At 38.4% G+C, this 13,438-nt stretch overlaps 1 protein-coding gene across 5 annotated transcripts in view; it reads right to left on the bottom strand.

Annotated features, from left to right (window-relative positions):
• Positions 1-13,438, bottom strand: part of WWP1 (WW domain containing E3 ubiquitin protein ligase 1) — a 147,239-nt gene that overhangs the window by 70,686 nt on the left and 63,115 nt on the right. For all 5 annotated transcript variants that reach the window (XM_059166086.1, XM_059166085.1, XM_059166083.1 and 2 more), the window contains 2 exons: positions 11,814-12,150; positions 1,164-1,259 (listed from right to left, as the gene is read on the bottom strand). In XM_059166086.1, the coding sequence (XP_059022069.1) occupies positions 1,164-1,259; positions 11,814-12,150 (433 nt within the window). The remainder of the gene's footprint in view (positions 1-1,163; positions 1,260-11,813; positions 12,151-13,438) is intronic.

The raw sequence follows: 13,438 nt of genomic DNA on the forward strand, positions 1-13,438 counted from the left end.
CTATTTCACCACCAACTGAAGTTCTCCCCCACCCTCCCAGTTTCAGAGAACTGTAAGTCAATTTGTGTCATTGATCTTGTTACACAGCTTATTCGAGGGACAAGGCAAGCCTAGAGAGTTCTCCTACTTGCCCCATCTCAGCTCCCTTGCAAACACTTCTTCTCTGTGCCATTAACTCATACAGTGATTTAGAAATCCTTTCAGCAATAAGTCGCACAAAAATAACATTTATGCTTTGAATTTTCTGGACTTGGAATATGTACTATATTCATGAACTTTAAGTTACATCTGGAAGGACAGATATTCTGAGTGAGCAGCAAAGACAATAAGGAAGATACTGTAGGAACTGGCAGAGTGGGTTTTTTTTTCTATGTACATATATATGCATGTATTTAGAAGATTTTATTTATTTATTTATTTGAGAGCGGAGGGCGAGGGGCAGAGGGAAAAAGCAGGCTCCCTACTGAGCAGGGTGCCTGATGCAGGGCTCTATTCCAGGACCCCAGGATCATGACCTGAGCCAAAGGCAGATGCTCAGCAGACTGAGCCACCAGGTGCCCCTCAGATAGTATCTGAGAAGTATATAAATAATATAATTCGAATAGCTATCAGCACAATAGATATAAGGAGTTAAGAACACAAATGAAAAGGAAGGTCTGTTTGTGAATGATCATGAATGACAGCCTAACAAGCATGAATTTATTTAGCATGTAATAGAAATGTTTTTATTCATTTAACTAAAGCCATAATGTGATACAATTTTACTTAGAGTAATCTTTTAGATAACTTTGAAGCACTTTCGCATCTCTTGTATCATTAAACGTCATGTAACATACCTTAGATCGCTATCTCTGGAGAACCATACATACAAATTTTCCTAAATACACCTTTCATTCCTTAAAAACTAATGACAAGCACTAAAAGTGGATCAAAATGACAAGTACTCTCAGTAACTCTTGCCAGTGTTTGACAATCTCTTGATGAAGCCCCTTCAGACTAACTGTAGAAGAGATACAATATAACAAATCTTATTAACTGAAATTATTCACAGAAGTAAATGAAGGAAACAGAACATGCACAATGAAAGAATCATTAATAAGTAAGTTTAAGAAATCACATGTATGATAAAACACAACTGGAGATGTATAAAGCTGTCACATTACCCTGGAGGTAAAGGTTGTGGCCTCTCCCATGTAGTCGTTCGAGTATTATGATCCACGTAGTAAGTTCTACCATGAGGATCTTTTCTCTGTTCCCACCTTTAACAAAAATGCAAAACAAAAATATACGATAACTAAGACAATCTGAAAAATCATTCCTTATATATAATCAGGAAAATTACAAGTCTTACTTTAAAAGGATACATATACACACACACCTTAAAAAGTGTGTATATATATACATATATATATGTATATATATACACACTCCACACACACATAAAAGTTTCTTTTCCCAATTATTAGTACCCTTTAAGTTCTTATTCCTTTTCTATTAACAGTATTGGAAACTCAATAAATATGGTCAAGAAAGGAAGATAAAGTATTACCTAAAATTTTAAAATGTTACTAATTTATAGAATTTATCATAGAAAATTTATCATCAGAAAAGACAAATGTAGGTAGGGGTGCCCGAGTAGCTCAGTAGCTTAAACGGCTGCCTTCGACACAGGTCATGATCTCAGGGTCCTGGGACTGAGCCTCGTATTGGGCTCCCTGCTCAGCAGGGAGTCTGCTTCTCCCTCTCCCTCTGCCATTCCTCCTGTTCATGCTCTGCCTCTCTAATTAATTAATTAATTAATTAAAGACAAGTTTAATCAAAAATAGAGGAATTTCCAGCCCAGTATCACACTCAAGGCACAAAATGTTAATGAGGTAATTATCCACTTTTGCTGGTAATTTAAAAAACATACATCTAAAATATTTTAGGAGAAACTGCATTAAAGAAGTATGAGGTGAAATTGCTACACAATAATTCTTCTATATGCATTCAGTGTCTTTTTGTATACAACTATCTCCCTCTTGTTTTTGGTGAAACTCCTCTGTTTTTGGACAGCCCAATTTCATCTTTTTCTGTTCCATCTCAAAGACTCAATCTCTTATTTTCCCCACTCTTGTTTTCTCCTCTGTGATTCCCGTTTCCTAGAAGAAAAATGTTAAATATAAAATATAAATACCTGCTTATTTCTGATTGTAACATTCTTGTTTTCAATTGAAAGTAGAAGAAATGGAAGTATTTTTCTTTCTCTTAAACCCAGGGGCCCAATCTAATTTTTCTTTTTGGATTGGAGAGGTCTTTAATAATTAAACCCCCCCTTTTTTATTTAAAGATATTTATTTTATAGAGAGAAAAAACTGCAGAACAGGTGGAGGGGCACAGAGGGAGAGAGAATCTAAAGTAGACTCCCCACTGAGCATGGAGCCTGACACAGGGCTGGGTCTCATGACCTTAGCCAAACTCAAATCAGACACTCAACTAATTGAGCCACCCAAGTACCCCTAAATTATTTTCTTACACAACAATTATACATACTAAAGGTATTCCCTAAGCAAGGTGCACACATGTATGCATACTTTAACGTAAAAAAGGCATGTAAAAAAATTAAGTTTGCTTAAGCTGCATCCAGTAAACATAAGTTACAAAATGCTTCAAAACTAACTCGGGATCATGTAAGTTATTAAATTTAGATTGCGTTTAATCTCCCTCAACATAAGTTGCCTAATAGCTTCCTGGGTTGATTCTGAGAACTCCAATGCCATTCTGGTAAGTATGAGATCTGCTTCCAGTCCCTTTTTAAAATCTCTGGAAATTTAAAAAAAGTTTTTCTTTGGCCCCAACGTACTAAAATTTTCACAACAAGGCATCTTAATACAGATTTATTTTCACTCATTATCCTGAATTTTGGTGGGCCCTTTTAATAAGAAAATTTATGCCCCTCATATTTGTTGGGGTTTTAAGGACTTCCTCCCATTTTCTCTCTTTCTGGAACTTTTCTTACCGGACCCTTTGAACTGGTACTCTAAATTTTCAATTTTATTTCTTTTATTTTAAAAATCTATCTTTTTGTTCTGTTTTTTAGAAAATTTCTTTACCTTTATTACCCAAATCTTCCAATGAATTAGATTTCTAAGAGCTTTTGGTTCTTGAGGTATTCTGCTTTTACAACACCTCCTTCTTCTTCTTTTTCTTCTTCTTCTTTTTTTTTTTAAAGATTTTATTTATTTATTTGACACTCAGAGATCACAAGTAGACAGAGAGGCAGGCAGAGAGAGAGGAGGAAGCAGACTCCCCACTGAGCAGAGAGCACGATGCGGGGCTCGATCCCAGGACCCTGGGATCATGACCTGAGCCGAAGGCAGAGGCTTTAACCCACTGAGCCACGGAGGCGCCCCAACACCTCCTTCTTTAATATATGTTCTATCTACTCGTATGTCTCTGAAAATATGAAAACGGGCCTTTGTGTGGCTGGGCGCAGATTGTAGGACTGACTAAAGAAGTAGAGAACTGGGGCTCCTGGGTAGCTCAGTGGGTTGAGCCGCTGCCTTCAGCTCGGGTCATGATCTCAGGGTCCTGGGATCGAGCCCCACATTGGGTTCTCTGCTCGGCAGGGAGCCTGCTTCCTTCTCTTTCTCTGCCTGCCTCTCTGCCTACTTGTGATCTCTCTCTATGTGTCAACTAAATAAATAAATCTTAAAAAAAAAAAAAAGAAGAAGAAGTAGAGAACAAGGCTATTTCGTTGGAGGACAAATAGGTATCAGTATTTTTAGTCTTTTTAGGATGGGGGGGTTTCAATAGAAGATAATTTCAGTCTGGGTGAGAAGGTAAAATCCGGTGTCAATATTCTGGGATTTGAGTAGGTAAGAATGCTGGGGTTTGCAAACTCACTTATAACTTTATTCACTTACTAATCTCCTAAAGGTCACTTATGTCCCAATTTAGCACCCTCAAGTGTGTCTGGTGTTCCCAAAGGTAGAGAACTTCCAGAGAAAACACCTATAGGCAAGATACTAGTCCTGGCTGCAGGGAGGGGAATTAAGGATTTATTTCTCAAAGTGACTTTCAATCTTGCTCTTTGTAGTGTCATTTTTTTTTCTTCCAAGATTTTATTTATTTATTTGAGAGAGAGACAGGGAGAGAGAACATGCGTGAGGAGAAGGGCAGAGAGAAAAGCAGACTCCATGTGAAGCTGGGAGCCCGATGAGGGACTCGATCCCGGGACCCCGAGATCATGACCTGAGCCGAAGGCAGTTGTCCAACCAACTGAGCCACCCAGGCGTCCCCGTAGTGCCATCTTTACTACCACTTCCTACCATATCTGATCGTGCCAATGCAGAGACCAGGCCTGTCCCCCTCGCAGGCCAGAATTCAGTTCTCCTGGGTTTGCTAGGTCAGCTCCACTTAATCATTTTCCAGATGACCACAACCTCATGAGAACCTGCATAGAAGCATCCAACTAAGCCACCTCCAGATTCCTAATCCTCAGAAACTATTTAAGATGGTATGTTTTGTTGTTTTAAACTGCTAAATTTGGGGATAATTTGTTAAACAATAATACACACAAGGAAATACTATAAATACATTCAACTCTTGATCTCAGCTCTAGTCTTGAGTTCAGGCCCCATGTTGGGCCCTACACTTGGTGTGCAACTACTTAAAAACGAATCATCAAGAACACTGAAAAGAATTAAGGTAAACCTACATATTTAGAGCAACAATCTTCATGAAGGTTTAGGTCTAAGTCTATATTGCTCCTCAGTGTAAAAATAGCACAGTGCCTGCAAAAGTGCTTAATAAATACTAAGTATGTGCTAAATGTGAGTTGTACTGACATGGACATACAACTAAATTTTACAAAGCACTACCAGGTATTTACCTACAGGCTACAAAAGCATCTGGGTGGTTCATTCGGTAAGCATTTGACTCTTGATCTTGGTTCAGGTCATGACCTCAGAGGGCCAAGATCAAGACCCACACTCGCTCTACGTTGGGCATGGAGACTGCTTAGGATTCTCTCTACCTCTGCCCCACCCAACACTCATACTTCCTCTAAAACAAAAACAGAATTGAGGGGATACATACATCCTGATGTTTATAGCAGCATTATCAACAATAGCCAAATTATGGAACAAGTCCAAATGTCCACTGACTGATGAATGAATAAAGAGGAAGTAGTAAATATACACAATGGAATATTACTCAGCTATCAAAAAGAGTGAAATCTTGACATCTGTAACAGTGTGGATGGAGTTAAGATGATATTAGGCTGGGTGAAATAAGTCAGTCACAGAAAGACAAATACCACATGATGTCACTCATATGTGGAATTTAAGAAACAACTGTCCCCAGACCACAGTGGGGGAAAGGAGAGGCAAACCAGAAAACACTCTTAATTACAGAGAACAAACTGAGGGTTACTGGAGGGGAGGTGGGGCAGAATAGGTTAAGTGGCTGATGGGTATTAAGGTGGGGACTGTTGTGATGAGTGCTGGGTGTTACATGTAAGTGATGAATTACTAAATTTTGTACCTGAAACTAATACTACACTGTATGTTAACTAACTGGAATTTAAATAAAAACTTGGAGAAAAATAAAAAGGCAAGTAAAAAACTCTGTGCAGAGTATTTTCTTAAAATTATACAAGTATATACATAACAGTTATATACTGTTATATACATAACAGTAATTTACATAGCTACTCACTACTACTGACATAGCTACTCACTAAGCTCTTCACCTATCTCTCCTCATAGAACCTGTCACTATATGACATTATGTAATAGGTTGCATATGCAAGGCCCCAGGCTGATCAGCCTGCTGTTACACATACTTCACAGCATCAGAGGCTTGGCCTCTCTTGGCCCTCTAAACACCCTCTGACACAGAAGAGCTCTTAAATACTTACTACTGGAATAATATATAGACACCATTCTCTGAGTGTTTTTTTTATGACTTAAAATATTTAACTTGGTCCATGTCTTTGCTTGTGAGCAGGAATACATTATACTATTAGGGGTAAAAAATAAACATAACCAAGTGTTCCATTTATATAATGAGCTAGGAAGCTCTATTCTAGTTTTATCTCGGGCAAACTGCAAATATTTCCAATTTAACATTCAATAAATATTCAGTACTCACGTTGGAGCCCAAAGTTGGGCTCAATCTCACATCCCTGAGATCATGACCTGAGCTGAAATCAAGAGCCGGACACTTAACTGACTGAGCCACCCAGGCATCCCTAGCCAACTGTTTTTAATTTTTCCAAAATAGGGGTTCACTTCAAAATTTCAGTGTTTTTGCTCCTAACAGAATTTATCTTTCCCAAACTTTTTCTGTAAAGTGCCAGATAGGAAGTATTTTAGGCTATGCAGGTGAAAAGGCAAAATCAATAATATTATGTAGGTTCTTACATAGTAAGAGCAAAAACTCCTGTCATGCCCCACCTCATTTTTCCAACAGCTGGTCCAAGAAGAGATTAACTTGCTGAGCTGTCACTCCCAAAGTGAGATTCTACCTCTTGGGGCACAACAGTTGTCACAACGGAGTCCCTAATGTGTAGGTGGTAACCAAGGCCTTGGGCAGCAACGATGGAAAAAGGTACTGGTAGGGGAAGGGGTGGCGCAGAGCAAAGGATGATACTCTGGATTGGTCTGGGTGACTCACAGTGACAGCCTGCTAAAGCTATACCCATGGGTCCTAGAAAAGAGGTAGGCTGGAATTGACAAGAGATAAAAATATCCCAATAGTGGAAATTCATGAATACTTCCCAGTAGGTACAAGTTACTTGGCTGAATGAGACTTCACAATAAAATTCTTTAATTTTATGGATCTACATGCTCATTTATAACTGCCACACATCTCTTCAACCGTAATACTCGCCTTTCTAGTATTTAGGTATAGTCTCTCTCTCACTAGAATATTATATATAAATTTTCAAAATCTACTACTGAACTAAGACCTTGCTTTGAAAAGAGTGAATGTGGAAGAATTTGGTGAAATGTATTATAATAAAAATTACCACATTTAGTTACTGAATGAATAACTATTGGTTTCAAACTTGGATAATGGAAGACCTGCTTTCTCATAAACTACAAAGACAGTTACCTCATTCTCTCCTCTACTGCTAACCACTGTGTCCACAGACTCCTCACATCAGAACCTGATTACCCTTTAAAGTCTCTCCAATTTAACAAATAAACAAACTTTAAAATCTCCCATTTTATAAAACAAAAACTAACCCTCAGTTCTCTATCTCCTCTTGCACGTTTCCACCAACCAAGCATTCCTTACTCTGTGTGTTCACTGGTGAGAAAGCTTTACATACTAGCTCTCTTTAAATGTTTTCTACACACTTCTAACCCCCGCATTCACCCCATCACAGAGCATTCTGAATACAGCTCTATTTCCCAGAAACTGCTTTATCAAAGGTCAACAATAAATCATCTCTTTGTTGTTAAATTCAATCTGTGCCTTTCAGTTCTTATCTTACTTGAAATTTTTAGTAGTTTTTGACCTTGTTAATCATTTCCTCAGAAGCATTTACAAGCCAAGCCAGGTTCTTTGCCCAGTTGCTCACTCACTCAAGATCATTTAATCAGGCACATATTTAACAAAATTTATTGAGTACCTGCTATGTGGCAGGCATGGTTTTAGGAACGAGAAGTACAGAAATGGGCAAAATAAAGCCCCTTCCATTCCAGTGGAGAGAAAATGGACAAGACACAACTATATGTCAGTGGTGATTAAAGTATCATAAAGAAAAATAATAAAAGTTATGCTGATTAGAATAACCCTACTCCAAAGTGTTCATGCTGATTTCACCTATATTAGGTTCTGTAACAGGGAAAACTGATCTTCCATCTATAGTGGAAAAAAAATCAGTGACTGTTGAAAAGGTACTTATAGAACTTTCTGGGATGATGGTAATATTCAGTATCTTGCTAAGGGTTTGGGTTAACCAATGTATGTGTTCGTCAGAACCTATGAAAATGATATAATTAAGACTCGTGCATTTCCTTCTATGTAAACTCTACCTAAAAAAACTTTAAAAATACTGAACTCTAGGGATGCCTGGATGGCTCAGTTGGTAAAGAGGCTGCCTTTGGCTCAGGTCATGATCCCATGGTCCTGGGATTGAGTCCCACATTGGGCTCCTTGCTCAGCAGGGAGCCTACTTCTCCCTCTGCCACTCTGTCTGCCTGTGTGCTTGCTCTCTTCTCTCTCTCTCTCTCTGACAAATAAATAAATAAAATCTTTAAAAATACTGAACTCTAGAGTTAATGATATACAAGCTGAAGTACTGAGGGGCAAAATGTACTGCTGTCTGCACATCACTGAACTGCATCCAGGGGTACAGGCCTGTGATTCATCAATCTTACACAATTCACAGCACTCATCATAGCACATACCCTCCCCAATGTCCATCACTCGGCCACCCCATCCTCTCCACCTCCCTCCCCTCCAGCAACCCTCATCTATCTCCTGAGATTAAGAGTCTCTTGCGGTTTTGTCTTCTTTCACTTTTCCCTCCCTTCCCCTATGATCCTCTGTCTTGTTTCTCAAATTCCTCCTATCAGTGAGGTCATATGAAAACTGTTTTTCTCTGACCGACATATTTCGCTTAGGATAACAGCCTCCTGTTCCATCCACACTGTTGCAGGTGGCCAAGATTTCATGGATTTTTGATGGCTGCATAATATCCCACCGTAAAAAAATACATCTTCTTTATTATTCATCTGCTGATGGACATCTAGGCTCTTAAAAGTTAGATGGACAGAGATGCAGACGCAGGATATCAAGCAAACAGTAAAAGGTCAATTACAGAATCTACTGGTAGACATAGGGGTGTTCACTGTTAAATTCTTTAAATTTTTCTACAGGTTTACAAATTTTCCTAGCGAAAAGCTGGGGAAAAATTAGGCAGGGTAAGGGGATGGGTGCAGAGGGGCCTGATTTAACCAGGGGGAACCAGAAAAGGCCCCTGGAGTAAGGTAACATTTGAGCAAAGACCTGAATAAGTCATGCAGGTATCAGAGGAGTAACCTTCCACACAGAAGTCTGAGCAAATGCAAAGGTCTTTGGGTGAGATAATGCTTGGCCTAAAACTCAAGTGTCATCTCCAGACTGAAATACTCTTCTTTCAGAACACTCGTGATTCCACTGGTAATTAGCTATACAGCTGAGTAAGTTAAAAGAAAGGAAACACAGGGAACTAGGAAAGATTTCTGAGGAAAGAGAGATGATGATGTAAATCTGAAAACTAACTTGGACAATTACACAAAGACCTGCCTAAGCCAGAAGAATCAACTTTGGTTCCACGCCTCTAGTCTACTACCTCCTCACAACTAATCACCTTACAAAACCAGCATCCACCTAGCTATTTTAAGTTTTCACCTGGATCAAAAGTTTCTACACTTTTCTTTTTTTAAAAGCAACTTTTTTTTTTTTTAAAGATTTTATTTATTTATTTGAGAGGGAAAGAGCACGTGAGCAAGGGTGAGGAGCAGAGGGAGAAGGACAAGCAGACTCTACACTTAGCATGGAGTCTGATGCAAACCCAGGACCCTGAGATCATGGCCTGAGCTGAAACCAAGAGTCAGATTCTTAATCAACTGAGCCACCCAGGCACCCTGGCTTCTAAACTTTTTTGATGACAGTTCACAGAATAAGAAATATCTATTACATAAATATCTCTGTGTATACTAGACTGCTATTTATTTGTTATTTATACACACAAAACCACACCAGAAAAATAAACTTTCTGGAAACAATGTTTACTCATATTACAACTAACACCAGTATTTCCTATTCTGGTCTACACTGACTTGCTTCAATTATGTGTTCAAATGCTGGCCATAATCTGCTAATGGGGTACAGCCTACAACTTGAAAATCACTTATCTAGGTTACCACAAAAGTCTCCTAACACAAACATCACATATGGTGGCCTACAGGCCATGTTGAAGCATTTATTTGGACTCCAGAGAATTAAGTTTCTGAGCTTATTATCATTTTAAATCGTAATGCCTGCTTCTCTCATTTATAAACCAGCCTGGCTGCTATCCTAACTTGTCTCCTTGACTCCTAAAAATCTGTACCACTGCTAGAAGGAAATGACCTAACTAAAACGCAAAAAGGACAATGCTATGACCCTGCTTAAAATGCATTATAATGTTCATTCATGGTTTTCAGGAAAATACTCCCACACTCTTAGAAAAGAATATGAAATTCTTCATAGGACTGCTTACTCTTTAGTACTGCATATGTCAACTTCCTCGAATGCTGAACTCAAGCTGTAACAAAATACTATTTCCTGAATTCTACTTACACATTTTTATGGATGCCAGAGATCTGAACAGGAGTTGGCTCTACTGAGAATGAAGCCTTTTACCACCAGCACTTACATTATTACTCTGCTAACTCCTAACCCTCTTTTAGATATCCACTTAACATCACCTCTTTCAGAAAGTATTCTTTGGTCTCAATAGTGTAGGCTACTCCCTTCAAAGATCTCTCTGTGTATGTTCCCACCCACAGCCTGCTCAACTTAGGTCTAGCCCAGCTTCAACTGTACAGTATAGCTGCTGCTTACTTATCTTTACCCTCCTATCAGACCATGAGGTTCTTAACAGCTTCTTAAATGTACCTGTCACAGTGGCAGAAACATGGAACTAGGATAAATGATTAAAATGCCAAAGACTGAAAACAAAAACAAGGAGAGATTTTTGAGAGAGGTTTGAAATGCTGGCAGGAAAAGGGGGGATTTCCAGAAGCAGTTGAAAATGAACTCTGAAAAAGGTCTGGCTCAGACATACAGATGTGATAGTTACATTGATGGGAAAGCATGACCGCCAACAGAGGAAGACAAACATGCAGACAGAACAACAAAGGCTAAAAGACCACTACTAGGCAGTAGGCAAAATAAGATGCGGCAGCAAAGAACACTGAGAAAAACAGTTCAGAAAATAAGACAGGGCCATGAACACAATGACTATGATGAGAAACGGAGGACAGTAAGATTAAGACTTCTAGCAGTACAGTTTCCACAGCTCCAAGATGAACCATGCTGACTGCTGAGAGCTGTGAGGGAAAGCACTGCATCCATATGTCTATCATGGCACTGTCCAACTGTACTGCATCTACGGTTGTTAAGTCTGAGCCACGAGAAATAAACTTTTTGAAGTCAGAGACAAGGAATGATTAAGTCATATTAGTATCATCAAAGCCAAGTAAAGAGTAAAAAAAAATGTTCAGTAAATCTAGGAGAGATTACCAAATGGAATACACACATAGAATAATTCTTTAAAGGAAATTTGGGGAAGCTAGATATTTTCAATGGGAAAATTTAAAGGGAACTAAGAATTATTAAGCAGCAATGAAAACCTGAGTTTGTAACAGAGGTAATCAGCAGAGTTAGGTGACTTTTCCCAGCACTCAGTACTAACTGAAAAAATGGATGGCTATGTTGGGGCCTGGGGAGCAGACCATAAGGGAAGCTAGAGAACTGAAGTAATTATGTAGTATTATGGTCATTCTTCCCTGGAAGTAAAAATAAACCAAGAATCAAATCAAGTGTTGTCTTGCACATTAACATTAGGTTTTATCTTTCCCCTTCATACTGCACATACTTCATTAGTAATTGTTCTCAGTTTTAAAAAGTACTTAGTTTGTGGCAAGTAAATTATATCAATTAAATTCCAACTTTGATTTCAAATTACTAAACAGTGGAAAAATTTTATATACATGTTCAACAGTCATATTATTAAAAAGCTGCTATTCAAATGTAAGTCAAACTTCTAAAACATGTATTTAACATACCCTGATGGCAACGTTTCTGTGTTGGTACTTCCAGACTGCTGCCGTACAGGTTCCCCACACCCATCTGGCTGTCTTAATTTGGCTGCCTCAAAAGCAGAATTATTTCCAGAATTAGAGGCAGCAAGGTCTAAAGTACTTCTCGTTTCAGATCCAAATGCTGCACTGTTAGAAAGAATACATTCATTGTTTTCTGAGGAAGTCAGTATTTCTTGAACTGGAGGATCTTCAACAGTAGTATTAGTGCAATTTGAAGACAAGGCATTTTCTTCAGATACTATTGCAGTACCCGTGGTGGAAGCATTATCGGTTGGTGCAGATGAGGATGATTCTCCATTAACTGAAAAGGGAAAAATCAGTAAGATAAACTATCAAAGAATGACAAAGCAAACAACTCACCACTTGTACTTATTTGGTACCTAATTTACTCTGAGTAATGTATCAGGTACTGATGAAAATAAAATAAGATTGTATTTTTTCTTGCTCACATTTTAAATATTTTTTTTAAGATTTTATTTATTTATTTGTCAGGGATAGAGGGAGAGGGAGCGAGCGAGCACAGGCAGAGGCAGAGGGAGAAGCAGGCTCCCTGTCGAGCAAGGAGCCCGATGTGGGACTCGATCCCAGGACACTGGGATCATGACCTGAGCCAAAGGCAGCGCTTAACCAACTGAGCCACCCAGGCGTCCCCTTGCTCACATTTTAGAGATGAACATATAAATAATAAAAATTTAAGAATAAAGTTGACCCTGGAACAACACAGGTTTGAACTATGTGGGTCCACGTACATGCAGATTTTTTCCAATTAATATAGTACAACTCTTCATGATTTTAACGTTTTCTCTACCTTACTGTACTGTTAGAATACAGTATATAAGATATATACAAAATAAGTGTCAATTGACTGTTTATATTACCGGTGAGGTTTCACAGTCAACAACAGACTCTTAGTAGTTAAATCTGTTGGGGGGACTCCAAAGTTACACAAAGACTTTCAGTTGGCAGGGGTTAAGGGGTGGGGTGACTGGGTGATGTTGGTGCTCCAAATCCCTTGTTGCTCAAGGGTCAACTGTGTGTATACATACACTAATAGCTTTAACTTAAGGAAAAGAGAAACCAATATGAGGATAACATGTTCTTCCTGCAAATGATCAATTTTCGAAGTCTGCATGGTTTATATGAAAACTTTAAATGATCCCTTTCAATCTCCCTTTTCATATGCAAATGGAGTGAATATCAAACAGGTAGCTGATATCAAAAATGCCAATGGGGGAAACACACAGCAGCATTAATTTAGTACCACAGGGGACTGCCAGAAAGATCCAGGAATTCATTCTACACTTTCTGAAGAAATGACTCAGTACTGGGATCCACTAATACAATTTTCTTAATATTCTTTTTAAATGTGATTGATGAATTTCAATTATGTATCACTACTAAAGTGAGCCAAATTAAAACTATAAAGAGAATAGATTATTGGCCAAAATGAAAGAAAATTCCACATAAAATTCTAATTGAAATGGGGGAGGAAGACCTAATTAAGAGTACTGGACTCATCAGGTAGATTTTTAAAGAAAGAAAAAGATTTAAACACTGGAAAGGAAATGTATATTAAAGGAATCAAACTA

This window comes from Mustela lutreola, chromosome 3 (genome assembly GCF_030435805.1).
Source record: "Mustela lutreola isolate mMusLut2 chromosome 3, mMusLut2.pri, whole genome shotgun sequence".
NCBI classification, from domain to species: Eukaryota; Metazoa; Chordata; class Mammalia; order Carnivora; family Mustelidae; genus Mustela; species Mustela lutreola.